At 38.7% G+C, this 22,193-nt stretch overlaps 1 protein-coding gene across 4 annotated transcripts in view; it reads left to right on the forward strand.

Annotated features, from left to right (window-relative positions):
• The first annotated feature begins 977 nt into the window (after positions 1-977).
• Positions 978-22,193, forward strand: part of CDC27 (cell division cycle 27) — a 66,708-nt gene continuing 45,492 nt past the window's right edge. For 3 of the 4 annotated variants that reach the window (XM_008012275.3, XM_008012277.3, XM_008012278.3), the window contains exons 1-4: positions 978-1,127; positions 8,926-9,001; positions 19,074-19,221; positions 21,104-21,229. In XM_008012275.3, the coding sequence (XP_008010466.3) occupies positions 1,101-1,127; positions 8,926-9,001; positions 19,074-19,221; positions 21,104-21,229 (377 nt within the window). In that variant the 5' untranslated portion in view covers positions 978-1,100. The remainder of the gene's footprint in view (positions 1,128-8,925; positions 9,002-19,073; positions 19,222-21,103; positions 21,230-22,193) is intronic. The other variant, XM_008012276.3, reaches the window with a different exon arrangement.

A 22,193-nucleotide genomic window follows, 5' to 3' on the forward strand; every position in this document is an offset into this window, starting at 1 on the left:
AAGTTCAGAGAGGTTGTAATTTGCCAAGGACCTATGACTAATTAGTGCTAAAGATACAATTCAAAATCAGGCCTCTGAATTTCCTACCCCCTACTCTTCCCACCACAGTGGAATGCCTCGCCTATCAAAAATAAAAATTTCTAACGGCCTATTGAGTTTTTCCATGATCTCTTCACCTAAGTAACTATTTCCAATTAATGCCTTCTTAGCAGGCTGATCTCATTTTTCCTTCCTTCACTTTCCTATACTTATTTTTCCTCTGATTCTACCCATCCTTCAAACTCCAGTTTAAACTTTTTCCTTCCATAAAACTTTCCTCATCTTAACACAATTTCCCTCCCTGACTTTTTTATATTACTTATAATAGGCACCACATAATATAGCGTTCTCTGTTACACTGCTTTTCCCTTAAATAGACCTTAACCTCCTTGAGGACAGAAACTATCCTAATATCTTTGGAGTGGCAATCTTTCCAAATTTCTTTAGCTTTCCCCAGAGCCGTGAGTAGATACTTCTGGAATGGACGAATGATCTAAACTCAATAGACAAATACTTGTTGATTCATTAAAGTCTGCCCCAAACTCTGCTGTTTCACCCTTTGCTTTATAATCCACAGCACACCAATTAACCCAGAAGGGCTGAGTGGCGAATCCACCCTGCAGCCCCGCCACGTAACGCTCCCGGGCCGCTCAGTCACGCCACGCCCAGCCTGCTGGTTGCCGATTGGGCGTGGCCCAGCCCTGGGACGGCCGATTGGGCGTGGTGTGCGTGACTGAAGGCGTGGCTGAGAAGAAAACCTACGCTTTGGGTTAGACTCGGTAGTTTCCGGGAATCTTCGACAATTTCCGGCAACGATTTTCTCTCTCGTCGACCCCCCTCGGGTATTTCCGACCCCTTTCGGGCTTTTCCGTCTGGCTCCCGCTCGGCTTTCTCCGCTTCGGGAATTTCCGTGTCCCGCTCGGAAGCACTCGGCAATCGCTCGGCCTCCCCCATCCCCCGGTAACGGTCGCTGGTGAGTTTAAATGAGCCGGGGCTGGCCGGGCCGGAGCCGCTACCGGGGGGGCCTGAGGCACTGCAGAAAGTGGGCCTAAGCCTCGAGGATGACGGTGCTGCAGGAACCCGTTCAGGTAATGATAACCCTCTTCTCTGAGGCTTGGCTTGCAGCCTCCGTCGGGTAGCAGCGTAGGGCCACTCCGCGGCCTGGTGCGGCCTAGGCCTGGCTGCTTCTCCCGCCTCCCTTGCTGCCGAGTCCTGCCTGTCTTCCGTCAGTTCGGAGGCCTTGCCCGCAGCCTAAGCCGTGTTACCTCTGGCCCTACGTTACTTCACCCTTAGTGTGAGCGGCTTCGGCGAGAATAACCGTCTTTCCCGTCCGAGCCAACGTCCGGCCAGCCCTTCCTGTCAGTCCAGGGGCCTGGCTTGACTGGGGTTGGGAGATGAGGGGCCGAAAACGCACCCCAGGCGCTCTCTTGCCTAAAAGATGATCGAGAAGCACATTTGATCGGAGCTTGTATGATCTTCGCGATGGTAGGGCAAGTTTGCGGAGGTTTTTTTATTTTTGTCTTATGTGAGAGAGTGGAGGGAGAGTAGGATCGGTGTCTTTAATACTAATTTCTATTTTGGTAACAGACTTCCTCTCCCACGTTTCCTTTCTCGGTGAATTTCCCACCGGACAATGATGGTTTGAGAAGACAACTCCAAGCCTCAGTGCTGAGGTGCAAGCACCAATACCAGGGGAGGAGGTGGAAAGGGCATATCTGGGTGGTTTTCATCCTCTCTGATGGGGATCAGGAGCATTTTGTTGTGCATATTTATAAGGCATTCAGGAAATGAAAGACAAATAGTGGTGTTTGTGTCTGTTTCACTGCCCTTTCACCAAGGTATGCTTTGACGCACAGTGCTGTGTTGCATTAAAGGAACCCTATTGGGTTTTAAGTCTGTGATGCAGTGCCAAGTCATTTTCCCCTCTGACATCTGGAGAAACTGAATCTTTTGTGCCTTGGTAATGGACCAGGTCTGGGAGACTTCCTCCCACCATGTGATCTTTGACTTGATCAGAATTGACCTCTATCAACCACTGTCACTGAGTCTTGGACTTTATTTTGAAGTTATAAAGCAAACCGATTTTTAGAAATTCCTTCATATTGCCCTTAAAAGGCTTGAGGTATCAAATAGTAAATATTTTATTATGTCACTACTTTCATATTTATTTCATTTTTCTAAGCAGCATGAAATACTCAATTTTTCTAGTTTGGCTTCTTCTCCAGCTGTTTACATATAGCAGCTATTAGTGTTTGAATTAATAAAACGTTACGATTATATCTTATGAAATTTTCCTGTCTGTAAGTTGTATCGGTTTTTCTAGAGCTATTTCTTTTTACCAGCATAGTTTCTTTTAAGATTTTTTTTTTTATTCTGGCTGTAGATGAGGTAATTATATAATTTTTTAAGGCCTAACATGAACTTAAATAGATAAGCAGATTACTCAAGTTATTTAATTTCTGTTGCATATTCTTGTAATTTTGTTTTAATAATGATTTTTTTTTTTTTTTGACTTCTCTGGCCCCAGAAGTCTTCTAAAGTGATAAACTAGTTGCACTGATAGACGATAACCACCATTTAATAATAATTTCAGACTTTATAAGAGCGTGGAAGGCCTGGTGCGGTGGCTTACACCTATAATCCCAACACTTTGGGAGGCCGAGGCAGGTGGATCACCTGAGGTCAGGAGTTCGAGACCTGCCCTGCCAACACGGGGAAACCCCATCTCTACTAAAAATATTTAAAAATGAGCCGGGCGTGGTGGTGGGTGCCTGTAATCCCAGCTACTCGGCAGGCTGAGGCAGGAGAATTGCCTGAACCCAGGAGATGGAGGTTGCAGTGAGCCGACATGGTCCCGCTTCTCTCCAGCCTGGGCAACAGAGTGAGACTCCGTCTCAAAATAAATAAATAAATAAATAAATAAATAAATAAATAATAAAAGCATGGAAAAGAAAAGGAATATGTATCCTATTTCTAGATAGTACCCATCAGGTTTCCTGTTTGCCCTTAAAGTACTCTTAGCAGTAACACACTTCAATATTTTTAAGGCTTAAATGTCAGATTTGCTTCTTTTTCATACTAGCATTGTCCATTAGATTTTTGAGATAGTGGTAGAAAGTTTTAGGATATAACTAGGTAAAAATTTTGGTTGTATAGTATAAGAAGAAGCCATTCAAGAAGGGATTTGGAGCAGTGAGAAGAACAAGCAACTTTACAATGATAAAGATCAATGATCAGGGATAGTGCTACAAATGGGAAAGAATTAGGAAGAGAATAAAAATAGGACAGACATATAAGATACTGTCTTTATTTTAAAAAAAACAAAAACAAAAAACTATGATGACCGATTGCATGTATTTGGAAAGCAATGAGAGTAAGTTGGAAAATTGTTCTTTCTTGGAATGCCTCAGAGTTGATGGTATTACTAGGCTTAGGAAGAAGTTCACAGAAAAGATGAACAACTGTTTTCTGCATTTTTTTTTTCTTTAAAGTTTTAACATAGAATGGCCAGGCTGATATACCATATATGCCTAAATTAAAACTCCATCTCAAATTACTACTTCTCAGAAGAGTATTACTTTATATTTGAGTCCTTACAAAAGTCTCAAATATGAGGCAGAAGTTCTGTCAGTTCCTTTATTTTTAATAGTAACTATTTGGAAAGACACACTAGGCTAAGTGACCTCAGTGAGAGCTTTTTGGATATTTATAAAAGTCACCTGATTAAATTGGTTTTTTAAAAAGAAGCAAAGAGATTTTATATAGATTTAGCAATTATTCCCGGGTGAAGCAAGACTTCACAGGAGTGTTGGATGAAGTTGTAAATAAGCCTTTCAAAAATTGATTTAATAAGCAATATAGCAATTGGGTACCATATACATGATATTATTTTAGAGATCATTAGATGGTGAAGAAGTACTTTTGGCTGGGGATAAAATGTTCAGGGATAGCATTTAACATGGATTCACGGGGAGGGGGGAGGGGGGAGGGATTGCATTGGGAGTTATACCTGATGTAAATGACGAGTTGATGGGTGCTGATGAGTTGATGGGTGCAGCACGCCAACATGGCACAGGTATACATATGTAACAAACCTGCACGTTATCCACATGTACCCTAGAACTTAAAGTATAATAAAAAAAATTTAAAAAATAAAAAAATAATTAAAAAAAACATGAATTCAAAGAGTAACATATTTTCACTACTCAATGAGCAATTTAGATTTAATGTACATTGGTAATGAATAACCATTATATGAGCAGAAGAGTTTTTGAGCAGAGGAATTACGTAATAAAAGCACCACTTTGGGAATATTAATCTGGTGCTGTTGGAAACGGAGGACAAGACAAGAGTTAGACATACAGACTAGTAGAATAGTCCAACTGCATGATCATGTAGACCAGGGCTGCTTAATCTGGGCACTATTGACATTCGGGGCAAGCTAATACTTTGTTGGAAGCTGTGCATTGTAGAATGTTTTGTAGCATCCCTGGCTTCTAACCACTGGATGACCCCTCCATTTGTGACAACCAAAAATACCCTTTAGACATTGCTAAATGTTGGGGCATTAGTTGGGGAGTAAGAAGGCAAAATTGCCCAGAGAAAGAACCACTGATGTGCCTGAACCCAGGAGATGTGCATCTAAACTAAATCAGTATCCTGGAAATTCAGTTATAATGTATAATATGAAATTTCAACAGTTACTTTTTTTTTCTTTACATTTTCTTACATTGTCTGAAGCCTTTATTATCCATTTCTTTTATGGTCTTTAAAAACAGGCAGCTGAGTGGGCACAGTGGCTCACGCTTGTAATCCCAGCATTTTTAGAGGCTGAGGCAGACAGATCACTTGACCCAAGGAGTTCAAGACCAACATGGCAACATAGGGAGACCCCATCTCTTTAAAAAATAAAATAAAATAAAGACAGCTTTTTTGATAAAAACAAGAACACAAAATGTATAAAATATTTAACAAAAACAAGTATAAAATTTTTTTATAATAAGCTTTCTCTAACAAAAAATTCATAGTGATTAAAGGCTGGGTGCAGTGGCTCACGCCTGTAATCCCAACACTTTGGGAAGCTGAGGCGGGTGGATCACAAGGTCAGGAGATCAAGACCATCCTGGCCAACACGGTGAAACCCCGTCTCTACTAAAAATACAAAACAAATTAGCCAGGTGTGGTGGCGGGCACCTGTAGTCCCAGCTACTTGGGAGGCTGAGGCAGGAGAATGGCGTGAACTCGGGAGGTGGAGCTTGCAGTGAGCCGAGATCAGGCCACTGCACTCCAGCCTGGGCGACAGAGTGAGACTCTGTCTCAAAAAAAAAAAAAAAGAAAAGAAAAATTTATAGTGATTACATTTAAGTCTGAGTACAACTTATAGAGGTTTGTTTATATTTTAAATAATATTTTATATTTAAGAATAGCTAGCTGATAAGGAATTTTACAACTTTAAACTGTTGTTTATTTATCTTTTAAATTAGTGCACCTGGGGACTAACCCATTAACCAGTCGGATTTCTCTGAAACATTTTTTAGGGGAGATGGAGAGGAGTGTTGTTCTTTTTGGCTTCATAACTTTCTTTTAGCAGCATTTTACCCATCTGGCTTTAATTTGTAGAACTCTAGCGGTAATGCACTGGGTGTTGTTCTTTTAGGGGAAGGCCCACACCATCAGTTGGGCAGAGGTGCTGATTTTAGCCCTGTTCATCATCAGCTACTAATCTGTAGTGCGTTAGAGAATAATCTGTTCTCCCCTCAATCCCCACACAAGAGACACTGTCAGTCAGGATCTTAGAATTGATTAAGCAAAGCAGGATGGAAGCAGTATGTGAGATTCTCTACATGGAAAGTTTTTTCTGATGCTCTTAAGAATTGGTGCTAAAGGAATGATGTTCTGAGCAAAGCTTGATTTTAAGTCAGAAATGGATACAACTCTTGAATATGATACCTTTTTTCCTTCTTTTTTTACCCAGCCCTTGCCCCCATTTCTTTAATTTTAAAAGGACAGAAAAAATTTCGAAGTTCTAGGACCTTATGACTTTAGTATATATGTGTGAAATTTTCCTGGTGGTCCATAGTAGTAAAATAGCTGATAAATCATTTGAGTCTTTTGTGGCTTATATGTTGCAAAATAAGCAGTTGTAGCAGGTATGCTGGGGAGATGTTATGTAACGGAAACTACATATTTATTGAATTTCTTTATATTAAGAGATTAGCAAGAAAAAGGTTTTCCAAGTGCTTAATGTGTGACAGTATACCAGGAGCATTATTAATGGATCATTTCATTTAATCCACAAAACAACTCCAAGAAATAAACTCCATTTATCAGATGAAGAGATTGAGGCTGAGAAAAGTTGAGTATTTCCCACAAAGTCCCACTACTGGAAGTGCTGGCACACAAATTTGAGCATCTCTCCAAACATCAAATCTTTGGTATCTTCGTTCTGCTCACCATTTTCTTTCACTTACAACAAAATTAAACATGTAAGTTCTTAGGAAATCCCAGATTTCATAAAGGAGTAATTAGGTGGTAATTATTTGCATGAAAAAATAATTCTTCTATTTATCACAGAGTTTCTTTCAATAGAGACTCCCAGAGATTCTTAATTATTAGATATGCATCTAGGAATACAAAGAAACTTAATGCTAAGACTAACGTATAAGAGTGTCAACAGCGGAAGACTGCCAGAAGTTAAAGATGACTTGCTTATTCATTCAACATACATTTACTAAGCACCTGCTTTAAAAGCACATAATAGATGCTGGGAGTATAATAGTGAGCAAAAACAGACGTAGCCCCTACCTTGTGGAGTTTATAATATGGTGAGGAAAACATCACTCAAATACTTTCCTAAATTAATACATAATTACAGCAGTGGGAAGTATTACAAAGGAAAGGTACTTGGTGCAATTAGAGTGTATAATAATGGAGCCTAATCTCATCTTTTTCCTTGTATCTAGATAGGAATGGTAAAATTAGACGTCTTTGAGACTTTTTAAAATTTAAGCTATATAAACAAAGGTTAAACAAGAGGTTCTGGAGACCCCAAACTAAGTTCATTTCTGTTCTTTCTTGAGGAAATAGAAAAGGCTAAGTCATTAACTACTTTTATTTTTTAAATTATAATTAATAATACTCATTGCGGAATTATTAAACATTTACTTGTTCAACAAAATTTATTGAGTCTTTACTGTATCTAAGGCATATTAATCACTTAATATAATTTAGATGTACTGGTACAATGTTAGCTAGTGATCAGTAACCAGATTTTACTGGTTTCCATTGTAACCTTATTAAATTATTCAACAAATTATAAGCTGGTGTATGTGCTAAAAGTAAAAAATAATACTTGTATCATGATCAGGTGTGAGATATCTCAAAAGTAGTTTATTACTAAAAATGATTTGACATTACCTAGTAAAGATGAACATATGCATATTCAACAACCCAGTAATTTTATTCCTAAATATATATTCTAATTTGGAGAGATTCTTTTTGTGTTTTTTGATGTGAGTCTTGCTCCTATTGCACTCCCGCGGCTATTCACAGTGATCGTAGCCTTGAACTCCTGAACTCAAGCAGTCTTCCCAGCTCAGCCTTCTGGGTCACTGGGACTAAAGGTTCACACCTTTAGTAGTAAATGGGCTGAAGAGATTCTTAAACATGTACCCCAGGAGATGAATCTAAGACAGTTGCAGCATTGTTATAATTGGAAAAACAAAACAAAAAAACAGCCCTAGAAATAACCCAGATGTCCACATGCTGTGAAATAGATAAAATACATTTAGGACTTCAATATATTTATACAGTGGAAATATTATTTATTCAGCAATGAAAACAAATGAACTCTAGCTACACACATCAAGAATGAATTTTCAAAACATTGGATTTCAAAAGCAAATCATAGCAGAATGTATACAATATGATTGTATTTATTTAAAGTTCAAAAACAGGGAGAAGTAAATGTTATACTGCTTAGAGATGATATGTACAAATGTATAAAATTGTGAAGAAAACCAAGAGAAAGGTCAAGAAAATTCAGTGTGGTGGTTTCCTCTTTGGGGCAGGGAGAGGTTTTGTTATCAACAAGGAGTGCACAGGGAGTTTCAGAGATATTTTATTTCTTAAGCTGGGTGGTGAGTACATGGGCCTAAATGTTTTTGGTTATTGTTACTTAAAATGTCCTTCTATCTCATATATGCTTTAGGTTATATGTTTCATAATTCTAAAAGAGAAAACATATTCAAAAAATTAAAGGTTATTCCTATGATAACTTTACTCATTTGCATTCCAATATGCTTCCTGGAGTGGATGAGAATTGAGTGGCATTAAAGGTAATAGATAGCGAAGTTTTTGTGGGAGGATGACATACATTTTAATATCTCTGTCGTGTATATCACATAAAGTGGTTGAGAACCACTGCTGCTAAGGGTCTGTAGTTTAGTAGGGTTGGCAGTCCTGTTAACAAGTAACCATGTTGTGAGTGCTTTACTAGAAGAGGTATCTTAAAAAAGAAATGGCTTGACATCAGCCAGGAAAGCTTTATGGGGGCAGATGTTATTTAAGCTGAATCTTTAGGGACGAGCAATTTATAAGGGGAGATTGGTGAGGGGAGCCCACATTGCCCAGTGGAGGAAAAGGATGTACAAAGGCACGGAAGCCTACAAGTCCACAGAGAGTTAAGTGAGGAAATTCAGATGTGTTAGGAGCCACCCTGTGAAGAACCTTACCCAGCACACTCTGGAGTTTGCTCTGTGGGCACTGGGGTTTTATCACTTAAATTAGGAGTATTAATTTCAGTATTCACTATAAGGCTCTGTGCTAGTAGTTACCTTGAAAGTCTGTCTGTATGTATATTTATGTTCTTTTTTCCTCCATTTGCAGGCTGCTATATGGCAAGCACTAAACCACTATGCTTACCGAGATGCGGTTTTCCTCGCAGAACGCCTTTATGCAGAAGGTTTGAAATCTATTCATTGCTGTAGAATGATAAATGAATAACATATATGAAATTCCATAACTTTTTATCACTGTAACAAGATTCTAGATATCATTCTCTTGTTTTTTCTTTCTGACTGACACTAGTTCATAAAATCTTTTTATTTGTGTAGTTTCCTTACATACTACTTTTAATAGCTATATAGAGTTGATTCAGGTTTATATGCTATGATTTACTTAATCATTTTTCAATCTGTAGGGTTTTTTTTTTCCCCAGGGTTTTTGTTGTTTTGGGGTTTTTTTGGTTTGTTTGTTTGTTTGAAACAGGGTCTCCCTCTGTCACCCACGTTGGAGTACAGTGGGAGCATCTCAGCTCACTGCAACCCCTACCTCCCAGGCTCAAGCGATCCTCCCACATCAGCCTCCCAAGTAGCTGGAACCACAGGCACAAACCACCACGTCCAGCTAATTTTTTTTTTTTTTTTTTTGGTAGAGATAGGATTTTGCTATGTTGCTCAGGCTGGTCTCAAACTTCTGAGCTAGGCGATCCACCTGCCTTGGCTTCCCAAAGTGCTGGGATTATACTCATGAGCCACCATGCCACATAGTTTTGTTTTTTTTTGGTTTTTTTAAGAAAATAGTCTGTATTCTATGGTGAAGAACATGGATTTAGACCCTGTAGCCTTGGAACAAATCCTGACCTGTCACTTAAATGTACAGTTTTATAACCTTGGACGAGTTACTTTAATAACTGAAAATTCAGGCATTTCGTCTATAAAATAATCATTGCCTCTTAGAATTGAAAAATTCGATGAGATGGTATATTTAAAGCCCTTAGCCATCTGGCTTGGTAATAAATGCTTAATAAACACCACTGATAATGTATGTTTTGTTTCCATCATTATTATAATTCCCTTTCTAAGATGCTGATGTAGATCATTGTATACAGCTTTTTTTTTTTTTTTCCTTTTGAGTCATTTCCTTGGGTTATATACTTTTAAATGGAATTTACAAGTCAAACAGTATGCGTTTAGTAGCCGAGAATTGGGAGAACAAGGCCTAAACCTCAGGGGCAGGAAATTTTACAAAAGGACGAAGATCAATGCTTGGAAGTAGTTTTGAGAAGTTAAGTGCAAACCAGTCTTACCTTGTCTCTGAGATAATGGGGTGTAAGGTGATTACTGTTCGTGTGAGAGAGCTGTCAGGTCCTGGGTGGAGAATGGGAATTCAGTGAGAAAAGTGAGGAAGATCTGAGCAGCAGGAATTTAAGGTCCCAATGAAAAGATTAGACAGATCAGAAGGAATGAAAGACTGAGAAAGAAGATTATACAATAGATTAATCTACTCCATTCACTTATGCAAAAGTGATACTTACTGTGAATAATCTATTTAAATATATTTTCACTGATACCTAGGCAGGCCTCATATTTTGCTGTATTTTTAAAATTTTTGTTGAGTCAGAATCTCACTCTGTTGCCCAGGCTAGAGTACAGTGGCACGATCATAGCTCACTGCAGCCTTGAACTCCTGGACTGAAGTGATCCTCCTGCCTCAGCCTCCCAAAGAGCTGGAGTAACAGATGTGAGCCATTGTACTCGGCCACTGTTTTCTATTTCTAGTATTTCCTTTTTGTATTTGTTTATTGTTAAAGAATAGGCAGTTTCTAGTTTATTATAGTTAGGCTTTTAAAAATTGTAAATTCATGGTTTAGAATTCAATTAGATTTTCCCATAGAATTGGTGGCAAGATTCCCAGATTAGTCCACATAAAGCTGTTTAATCCACATTATTTATGTGCCTGATACAATGCTTGGCACTTGGAAACTTGCTCAGTAAATATTAGTTTCTTTCAGTATAGAACCTAACCATTCTGTTTAACCATATTGTTTTTTTTGAGTTGGAGTCTCACTCTGTCGCCCAGATTGGAGTACAATGGTGCAACCTCTGGCTCAATACAAACTCTGCCTCCCAGGTTCAAGCAATTCTCCTGCCTCAGCCTCCTGAGTAGCTGAGGTTACAGGCATCCGCCACCACGCCCGGCTATTTTTGTGTTTTTAGTAGAGACAGGGTTTCACCATGCTGGCCAGGCTGGTCTCAAACTCCTGACCTCTTGATCCACCCGCCTCAGCCACCCGGAGTGCTGGGATTACAGGCTTGAGCCACCACGCCCAGCCTCTGTTAAACCATATTTATATGAGGAAAGATTTTAGAATTAATTGTAGTAAGAGCAGATACTGTCCTGGCTCAATAATAATAACAATAATTTTATCATTTATTGATTTCCTACTGTATACTAGGTACTCTAAGTATTTAATATTAGTTACTAATTTAATCTTCAATAATCCTGTCAAATAGACATTGCTATTGCCATTTTCCGGATGGAGAATTGAGACTAATGTCCACAGGCAGTAACTAGTAGATCTGTCTGATTCCCCTTTACCAAGGGTAGCAAATACTTACCACTTCTCTGATTTGCAACCATAGTAGCCATCACTAATCCATTATAGTATTCATTCCCACTGAACCAACCTCAGAATTCTTGGCAACATTGTTTTCTTGGCTGGACAGTATCAGTTGATATGCTAGATGTTACCTGTTTGCTCAAAGGCCTCCTATGTCACTAGTAGCAGTTTCTATATTTGGAGAAAGACATCCAGCAAGGCATGAGGCTAAAGCAGTTGATGGTAGGATCTTCTGTAAGTCAAATTCTTGAAATAATTTCTCAGTTTCACTGGTTCTTTGTCACTCATTTGTCTTTCTCTCAAGATTTATAGTCGGCCTGAGACTGTGGGATCAGAAAGAAACAACAGCAGAATGATATAAGAGAGAATCTGGGATACCGAGGTGGGCGCATCACCTGAGGTCAGGAATTCAAGACCAGCCTGACCAACATGGAGAAACCCCATCTCTACTAAAAAATGCAAAATTAGCCAGCGTAGTGGTGCATGCCTGTAATCCCAGCCACTCGTGAGGCTGAAGCAGGAGAATTGCTTGAACCTGGGAGGCGGAGGTTGCGGTGAGCTGAGATCGCACCACTGCACTCCAGCCTGGGCAACAGAGCAAGACTCCATCTCAAAAAAAAAAGAAGAAAAGAAAAGCGAATCTGAACTCAGATACTCATTTGCCATTTGATCTTAATCAAAAGTCATTCTGAGCCTTATTTTCCTTATCTTTAAAATAGAAGAGAAATGTCTATTAGTTTTAAGGACTAAATACAGTAAAATATATAGAGTCTGCTGTAGTTTCTGGCACATAGAAAGTCCTTTACAGGTTCCCTCTCTCCCCTAACATATCCTAATACAGTGACTTTTCAGGGTTTTGTGGGTTTTTTTTTTTTCTTATTTTTATTTTTATTTATTTATTTATTTTTGAGATAGCCTGTCACCCAGGCTGGAGTGCAGTGATGTGATCTCGTCTCACTTCAGCCTTGACCTCCCAGGCTCAGACAATCCTCCCACCTCAACCTCCCTAGTAGCTGAGATTACAGACACATGCCACCATACCCGGCTAATTTTTGTATTTTTGAGGACACGAGATCTCACCATGTTGCTCAGTGCAGTCTTAAACTCTTGATCTCAAACAATCCTCCCACCTCTGTCTCCCAAAGTGCTGGGATTATAGACATGACCCACTGTGCCTGGCCAGATATTTTTACCCTTGTTAGATATGATACAGTCTAATATTTTCCATTGAGTGGTTTTGTTGTTGTTTTAATGTAGGCTGATAATCACTAAATTGACATCACAGTCCACTATTGAGTTGAGATTTGCTGTTTTGGAAAAACTCTGTCCTAATTTTACCATCTCCCTCCAGTAAATTCCCTTCCCCCGTTGTAAGCATGTATTTTTCCTTCCCACCACCAGTACCTGATCCCCTTGACCAAGGTTTTTCTCCTTTGTTAATTAACTGTTAAGAATGAATAGAAATAAGTGCTATAGAACAAACAGAAATAGTGTTAGACTATGAGGAAAAAAATACATTAATGCAGCTACTATGATAGGTCTTTGGAGATGTATATGTGTGTGTGTTTGTGTGTAAAATAAGTTATGTTCAGAAAATCAACCAGACATAAGTTGTGTGTGCATTTTTTTCATAAGTAATAGCTATCTATGGAACTCTATGAGACTAAGAGGATTGTAACTAGTGAAAGGAAAAGAAAGAGAAACAGCTGAAAACCTGTGTCAACATGTATTCCTAGGTTATTTTGAGGGTCCTAGCCCAAAGTTCAAAATTGCTTAAGGTCTAGTGTTTTATCTTAAATTAATGTGGGTTTTACATCCCACACTGCAAAATGTTTTTGTTTGTTTGTTTGTTTGTTTGTTTCAGACAGGGTCTCCCTCTGTCACCCAGCCTGGAGTGCAGTGGCCCAATCTTGGCTCACTGCCTCCCAGATTCAAGCAGTTCTCCTGCCTCAGCCTCCTGAGTAGCTAGGATTATAGGTACCCGCGGCCGTGCCCAGCTGATTTTTGTATTTTTAGTAGAGACAGGGTTTCACCATGTTGGCCAGGCTGATCTCGAACTCCTGGTGTCAAGTGATCCGCCCTCCTTGGCCTCCCAAAGTGCTGGGAATACAGGCGTGAGCCACCGTGTCTGGCCTTTATTTTTTAATATCAGTACTTTTTAAACATTTTTTTTAAAGTCAGGATCTCCCTATGTTGCCCATGCTGGCCTCAAACACTTGGGCTCAAGCGACCCTCCCAAGTAGCTAGGAATACAGGCACATGCCACTGCGCCCTGCTTGAGTACATTTTATATGACCGTAAAATCGTTCACCAATTTTCTGCTTGTCTTAGTGATTAGTGGATAAGATGTATAGATTGCATTGGGTGTATCAATTTTAGTAAATTAGGCTCAGTGGGAGAGAACTGAACCAGAGTAAAACGTTCAGCATCTGTTTTTTTTCTATTAACCAGGATACTGAGAGCCCAAACTCACAGAAATATATGCGTACAAATGGTAACATATAAAAAAACTATTTAGCAGATTGTGTTAAGATCAATATTAAAGAATATCCAGAATTCTACTAAAGATGTGGAATAATGTATCATTTTTAGGCCTTTATTGATCCAAGACTCAACTATTTTCATTGAATTAACTTGGATGTTTCACAGACACATCAAACTCAATATATTCAAATCTAACCTAAGATACCACTAACTGAATTTTCCTTATCTCCCCTTCCCTGCCTATTCCTTTTCCCCTCCCAAATCTATGTTCCTTCTTAAAACCCTTCAGAGGTATCTAATTGTTGTAAGGATCTGTTGCTAAATCTTTGCATAGTTTACAAAGCCCTGCACAATTTGGCCGTCTTTTTTCTCCTCATATATTGCCATTTTCTGCCTCAAACACTAAGGAACCTTTTAAAACTTCTTCCAGCCCTCTTTTATTTGTGGTCTTTTTACTCTAAGCATGGTTTTAAAATACTTCAGAGTACTATTAACCCCATCATTAACAACAGTTTTGTATAAAACCAGTTAGTATTGAAATGCAGGATGTAAATAAATGTAGAAAAGATAAGCATTGAGAATAGTGTTAATATGCTAAAGTTGCATATGTGGATGAAATGTTCAACAGTAGAAATGACTGAACAACAGAATGAATAATGTAATAAAAGAAACGTACAGCCTCCATACAAATGAAAACAGCAAAAAAAAAAAAAAAAAAGGTTAATGATGAAATAGAATTACTTGAGCATGTGGCTCAGTGACACTTATGTACCCCCTGCATTAATATCAAATATCTACTCAGGTATTGTAAATTTAAGAGAAGGCCAATAATTAAAATAATAGCACATACAGCCTTCACTATGTGTCAGATGCTATCCTAATTGCTGTACATGTATTAAGTCATTTAATCCTAACAGCAACCTTTAAAGGTAGTATCATAGTCCTTATTTTACAGATGAAAAAAAAATGAAGGTCAGAGAAGTTAAGTAGCTCCACCCTAAGTCATAGTTAGTAAGTTAAAGTGCCGGAATCTGAACCCAAGCAGTCTAGCTTGACATTCGGTACTTTAATACACGTGCCATACTGCTTATAGTTGATTTAAAAACTTAACAGATAATCAGTTTGTTTTATTATTATTTTTTTTCTTCTGAGACAGAATCTCACTCTGTTGCCCAGGCTGGAGTGCAGTGGCACGATCTCGGCTCACTGCAACCTCTGCCTCCCGGGTTCAAGCGATTCTTGTACCTCTACCTCCCAAGAAGCTGAAATTACAGACATGCACCACCATGCCTGGCTAATTTTTGTATTTTTAGTAGAGATGGGGTTTTGCCACGTTGGCCAGGCTGGTCTCCAACTCGTGGACTCAAGTGATCCGTCCACCTTGGCCTCCCAGAGTGCTGAGATTACAGGCGTGAGCCACTGAGCCTGGCCCAGATAATCAATTTAAAACATATGTCACTAATCATAGAAGGTTCTATATGTTCTCTGCCATTAAATACACACAACATCAGAGTTCATGATAGGGTAGCCAGCAGAGTACTCTAACCTCTGAGGGCTTCTTTGATATTTGTGTAGTTTATCAAGGCTAGGTTGAGAACACTTACCTCAACAAATTGTAAATTTGTCAAAACTGGTCCATTTTAGAAAGGCTGCTTATTTAGATTATACATCAGTATGAAGAAGAGGTGTCTGTCTGGTTTAAAAGCATTGAAGGACTAATTTACCTTTCTATTTGATGTAAATGTATCTGGAGGATGCAAGGTTAAACCCCTCTTAATTGTTTTGGACTTAAATTCAAAAGGCCTTTCCAATTTTGAAGCCAAACCTGTTCGTAAGAAGAGGAACTTCAGTAGTGTTGCTACAACTTCTTTATGTATTTATTTATTTATTGAGACGGAGTTTCGCTGTTGCCCAGGCTGGAGTGCAGTGGCGCGATCTCGGCTCACCGCAACCTCTGTCGCCCAGGTTCGAGTGATTCCTCTGCCTCAGCGCCCCAAGTAGCTGGGATCACAGGTGCACGCCACCACACCAGGCTGACTTTTGTATTTTTAGTAGAGATGGGGTTTCACCATGTTGGCCAGGCTGGCCTTGAACTCTTGACCTCAGGTGATCCTCCCACCTTGGCTTCCCAAAGTGCTGGGATTACAGGCTTAATTTGTTTGTTTTTTCACTTTAACAGTACATTCTGGAAATCTTTCTGTGTCTGTATTTTTCATCACATGGACATAGCATAATTTAACTAGTACATGATTGATTTCTCAATATTACTTTAAGAGTGACTTAATGGAGTCAATGCTAACTTCATTCATGATTATGAAACATATTATGGACCTTATAATTCTAATCCCATATTTTAATTAAGTCTGTAGAGAAAGGATGGTAAATAAGTGGCATGCCAATAACTGTTTCTGGATCCTGTTATTTTGATCGCTACACTTAGTAGCTAGGCCATGATCAGCCTCAAGAATTTTTCTGAACGTGGCATTTCAGACAGTCATTATCCATTAGTTGGAGTTACTGTTCCAGATGAAATCTTTGGCCGGGCGCGGTGGCTCAAGCCTGTAATCCCAGCACTTTGGGAGGCCGAGACATGTGGATCACGAGGTCAGGAGATCAAGACCATCCTGGCTAACACGGTGAAACCCCGTCTCTACTAAAAAATACAAAAAAAAAAAAAAAAACTAGCCGGGCGAGGTGGCGGGTGCGTGTAGTCCCAGCTACTCGGGAGGCTGAGGCAGGAGAATGGCGTGGACCCGGGAGGCGGAGCTTGCAGTGAGCTGAGATCCAGCCACTGCACTCCAGCCTGGGCTACAGAGCGAGACTCCGTCTCAAAAAAAAAAAAAAAAAAAAAAGAAATCTTTGTCGATCCTATCCAGTAAACATGTTCTGTGCTTTTTAGATTTATGGCTGCTTTCCACTGGTTCATTAATTGTGTTTGGGGTACTGTTGTCTTTTTCTGCTGCCAAGTTACTTGTGAGGAGCCTAAGAAACCACCCATGTCATAACACTTCAGATTGCTCTGGATTTACTTCATTATCTGATAGTTTCATTACTTTTATTTATTTATTTATTTATTTATTTATTTATTTATTTTTTAAACAGTCTCGCTCTGTCACCCAGGCTGGAGAGCAGTAGCACGATCTCAGCTCACTGCAGTCTCTGCCTCCTGGGTTCAGGCGATTCTCCTGCCTCAGCCTCCAGAGTAGCTGGGATTACAGGCATGTGCCACCACGCCTGGCTAATTTTTGTATTTTTAGTAGAAGACGGGTTTCGCCATGTTGGCCAGGCTGGTGTTGAATTACTGACCTCAGGTGATCTGCCTGCCTCAGCCTCCCAAAGTGCTAGGATTACAGGCATGAGCCACCACTCCTGGCCAGTTTCATTATTTTTAAGTTTTGCCTAAATCACCAATCCATATTCCCATTTGAACATATAATTTTTAAGTTATTATGCTTCATAAAGCTAATTGCAATATTACACTAAAATTACACACGCACACATACACACAAAAAGAATAGTTGGTATCTTTACGTTATTAGGGAATTTTATTGCCGTGAAAGTGGACCTACACATAATCAAATATTTGTAAACAATTGAGACAGCCTTACTATGACTGGGAGTTAAACTAGTTTGTGGGAGCCATTGTTTATTGGTATAATCAATAGTTTTTAAAAACTTAATAAGGTGAAAAGAAACCAGACCATTGTAAAATCTAGAGGAAATCCAATTTTCTAACTTATGTAAATTAGAAGTTGTAGCTCAGTAAAATTAATAGTTTATTCCTAGTGCAGTGAGCGACCCATTCTTTTTTCTTTCTGCACCTGCAGCACTAACACTACTGTACATCTCATTAAAACACATCTGCCAAAATTTCTTATCATTTACTATTTATTATTTTTTACACTGTGGTTTCATGAAAAACCAGAAGATGGACCAGAGAAAAAGGGGTCTGTTGGTTTTTGCTTGTGCATATCTGTGACAAAAAACTTAGAAATAAAATTTCAAATTACTTTTTTACCAAAATCTTAGAATGATGTTAACTGTTTAGAAAGATGTAGCAAGTTTGTCTTGTACTTTACAACAGTGGTTCTCAAACTTGAGAATGCCACTGAATCACTTGAAGAGTTTGTTAGCCATGTAGATTACTGGTTCCTACTCCCAGAATTACTAATTTAGTGGGTATGAGATGGGACACAAAAATTTTCATTTCTAGAAAGTTTCCAAGTCATGCTGATACTGGTACAAGGACCACACTTTGAGAGCCACTGGCTTAGAAGATCCTTCAGCTCACTGGTATTGTTACACAACCCATTTTTAGAAGCACAGTTTTGTGGTTGTCCCTCTCTTTCCATCCTCTTTGTTGTTGCCTCTGTAGACCCTCATCTGGATTGTGGGGATAGAAGTGAAGTGATGATCAATTTGGTGGAGACAGACTAAATAAGGGTGAAAAATGCCACATCGCATTAAGAAGGCAGGGGTCATTTCCTAATGTAAAAAGAGGGGACAGATTGAAAGACAACTCAGCTCTTCCCATTATAATGTAATTTAATTATTGTTACTATACAAGTCTGTCAACTGAGTGTTAAAATGCTGTGAGCAATCACAATTTATAATTTTTATCTTAAATATAATTTAATGTATATTTGATGTTAAAGCAAAACAAGTGTTTTTTTTTCAATCTGGTCTTTTTTAAATGTAGAAATTACTTCATATTGGTAGTTAGATTTATTTACACTCAGGTTTCTCTTGCTAATGAAATTTGACTTCTATCCTCCCAAAAGATTTATTAGAAAAATATTACCTAAAAACAAGATCCTTTACTGGCAGTCTGTTTGAAGGCAGGGGTATTTGTGTGTGTTTGCTTTTCTTAAATATTTACAGAGAATACCATGATTGTCTTCATTGTATTATTTCCTTGGTTTCTTATAGAGAAAAGTAATCAAGAGCAGAGGAACTAACTTTGCTATAAACAAACTGTTTCTCCATAATTCAAATTTGAATTAATAAGTGATTGTTTTGTGTTAAAATAGCAAGCCTAATTTTTTTTTTTTTTTTTTTTTTTTTTTTGCTAAACTTGTTTATTGCATGATAAACTGATTATCATTCAAGATACTGAACAATAGCCTTTTTAAAAAATGTCTGTTTTTAGTACACTCAGAAGAAGCCTTGTTTTTACTGGCAACCTGTTATTACCGCTCAGGAAAGGCATATAAAGCTTATAGACTGTTGAAAGGACACAGTTGTACTACACCACAATGCAAATACCTGCTTGCAAAATGTTGTGTTGATCTCAGCAAGTAAGTTTTAAAATATTTTCTAGCTATTTTGTTTTACTTACACTGTTGAATTTTGGATAAAATTCTTTTCAGATTAAACTCTGATTCCCTTTCTTCCCTCTTTTTCATCTATTTCAGTAACATTTGAAATGTTTGCACTGTTGCCTATGCTATTATTTATATTATGGAGATGTCGTTGTTATGGTAATAAATAATAGAGTTTAACTCTGGAGAAACTTAAGTTACAACTGATTCTTATTGGTTTCTTAAATGATCACAAATATTTCGTTTTCTTTGCTTTCAGTGTTAGACCAATTTGAATAAGCCTAAAAACCCACCAGTTCACTTGAGATTAACACCCTTGTGTTTAGGTGATTGTAGTTTCCTTTTTAAGATCGTTTTGTTGAGTACTTCTTTTGCACATTATAGTTAAACCAAGTCAACTGTCCCTATACCAAATTTGGAGGCATTTAGAGATACAGATAGTTAGGTTCTGTTAAATTATTTTCTGTACTGTAAGAGATGGAATAATGGTAAAAGGGACTAAACGGTCACATGTGTAAACGGTGTTAGATATTTGTAAAAGCCTGTATGTATAATTGGCTTGTAGGTTTACAAGGGGGGAGATACAAGTAAGTCTCACCATAGATTGATCAATAACTATATTATCTGTCCAGTGACTAATTGATGACTTTTTAATTAAAGCTAGCTCAAATATCTGAAATTTCTGAGACATTTGTTATTGAATTATTTTTAAATTTCAAAGATCCTAATGTTGAATTCTTAAAAATTTTTCTTATGTAATTTGCCAGTTCCTTCTTTTTTTTCTTTTTTTTTTAGAGAAAGGGTCCTGCTCTGTTGCTCAGGCTGGAGTGCAGTGGGGTGATCATGGCTCACTGCAGTCCCCCATCTGGGCCTAAGCGATCCTCCCATCTCAGCCTCCCACGTAGCTGGAGCTGCAGACACGTGTCACTACACCTGGCTAATTTTCTTATTTTTTGTATAGGTGGGGTCTCACTATGTTGCTCAAGCTGGTTTCGAACTCTTGGGTTCAAGCTATCCTCCCACCTTGGCCTCCCACAGTACTGGGGTTATAGGTGTGAGCCACTGTGCCTAGCCTAAGTGTGTAATTTTTAATTAAAATATGTTAGTCTTGTTTAATTTGCATATACATTTCTATTTTAAGGAAGTAAAAAGGACCACCATGTTTGTTAATGAAGAACATTTATATTTTCTCCCCTAGTATAATAATCATCTTCTGTTCCTTCTGACATGAGTAATGAATATGTTGCTCAGACTGGATTTGTACATACAGAGACTAAATGTAACTGATTCTGTTTTTAACGGTAAAAGTGAAATTTTAAGATCATAAATTTCCAGCCTCTCAAATGATTCTAAGTACGTGTTTGCCACTATCCTAATTTTAAAAAAAAATTTTTTTTTACAATAAACAAATTTTCCAGGTGCAGTGTCTCATGCTTGTGATCCCATGAGATGAGAGGATTGCATGAGCCCAGGAGTTTGAAACCAACCTGGTCAACATAGTGAGACCCTGTCTCTACAAAAAATTTAAAAATTAGCTGGGTGTAGTGGTGTGCACCTGTAGTCCCAGCTACTCACTGATGCAGGGGGATCACCCAAGTCCAGGAATTTGAGGCCATAGTGAACTATGATTGTACTACTGCACTCTAGCCTGGGTAACAAAGCGAGAACCCATCTCTTTAAAGAAAGAAAGAAAAGGAGAGAGAGAGAGGGAGAAATGAAGGAAGGAAGGAAAAGAGAGAGAGAGAGAGAAAGAAAATTTGTGTCTCCATAATTAAATGCACTTTGGTAATGAAGAATATGTTTACATGAACTGCTTTTTATATTGGTTTTTAAAAATCTTTAAATTTGTATTTTAAAGGCTTGCAGAAGGGGAACAAATCTTATCTGGTGGAGTGTTTAATAAGCAGAAAAGCCATGACGATATTGTTACTGAGTTTGGTGATTCAGCTTGCTTTACTCTTTCGTTGTTGGGACATGTATATTGGTAAGTAAGAAAGATTCAAACTGTCAGAAAAGCATTTCCGTACAAGAATGTTTTATAGTTTAAAAAACCTATGTTGGTCGGTGTTTATCAAATATTACTTGGCTGAGTAGTATATAATCTGATTTTACGACCTTATTAAAATAGCAGAGATGTTAATCTAATTTTGGATTCTCCACTTAGCCTTACTGATAAGAGCTACAGCAGCCCTGCCTAACAATTGATCATACATGTTAGGTTTTTTTGTTTGTTTGTTTGTTTGTTTGAGATGGAGTTTTACTCTTGTCATCCAGGCTGGGGTGCAATGGCACAATCTCAGTTCACTGCAACCTCCACCTCCCGGGTTCAAGCGATTCTCCTGCCTTAGCCTCCCAGGTAGCTGGGGTTACAGGTGCCCGACACCACGCCCAGCTAATTTTTGTAGTTTTGGTAGACAGGGTTTTACCATATTGGCCAGACTGGTTTTGAACTCCTGACCTGAGGTGATCCACCTGCCTCAGCCTCCCAAAGTGCTGGGATTACAGGTGTGAGCCACTGTGCCCAGCCCCATGTTAGTTTTTTTACCTTGGGTGAAAAGAGTGTCTTTGTATGATCTACTGAGGAAATAGCAGAAAAGATAGCCAGGTGCATTGTCTCATGCCTGTAATCTCAACACTTTGGGAGGTGGAGATAGGAGGATCACTTGAGGCCAGGAGTTCAAGACTAGCCTGGGCAGGGTACCAAGACCCCATCTCTACAAAAAAATAAAAAATTAGCTGGGTGTGGTGGCACATGCCTATATTCCCAGCTACTCAGGAGACTGAGGTGGAGGATCTCTTGAGCCCAGGAGGTTGAAGTTGCGGTGAGCTGTGATTGTGCCACTGCACTCCAGCCTGGGTAACAGAGCAAGACCCTGTTTCAAAAAAAAAAAGAACAACAACAAGTAACTCTGCCCATCTGCCCATGGGAATGCTTCCCATGTGTAAAT

The sequence above is a fragment of the Chlorocebus sabaeus genome, chromosome 16 (assembly GCF_047675955.1).
Source record: "Chlorocebus sabaeus isolate Y175 chromosome 16, mChlSab1.0.hap1, whole genome shotgun sequence".
Lineage (NCBI taxonomy): Eukaryota > Metazoa > Chordata > Mammalia > Primates > Cercopithecidae > Chlorocebus > Chlorocebus sabaeus.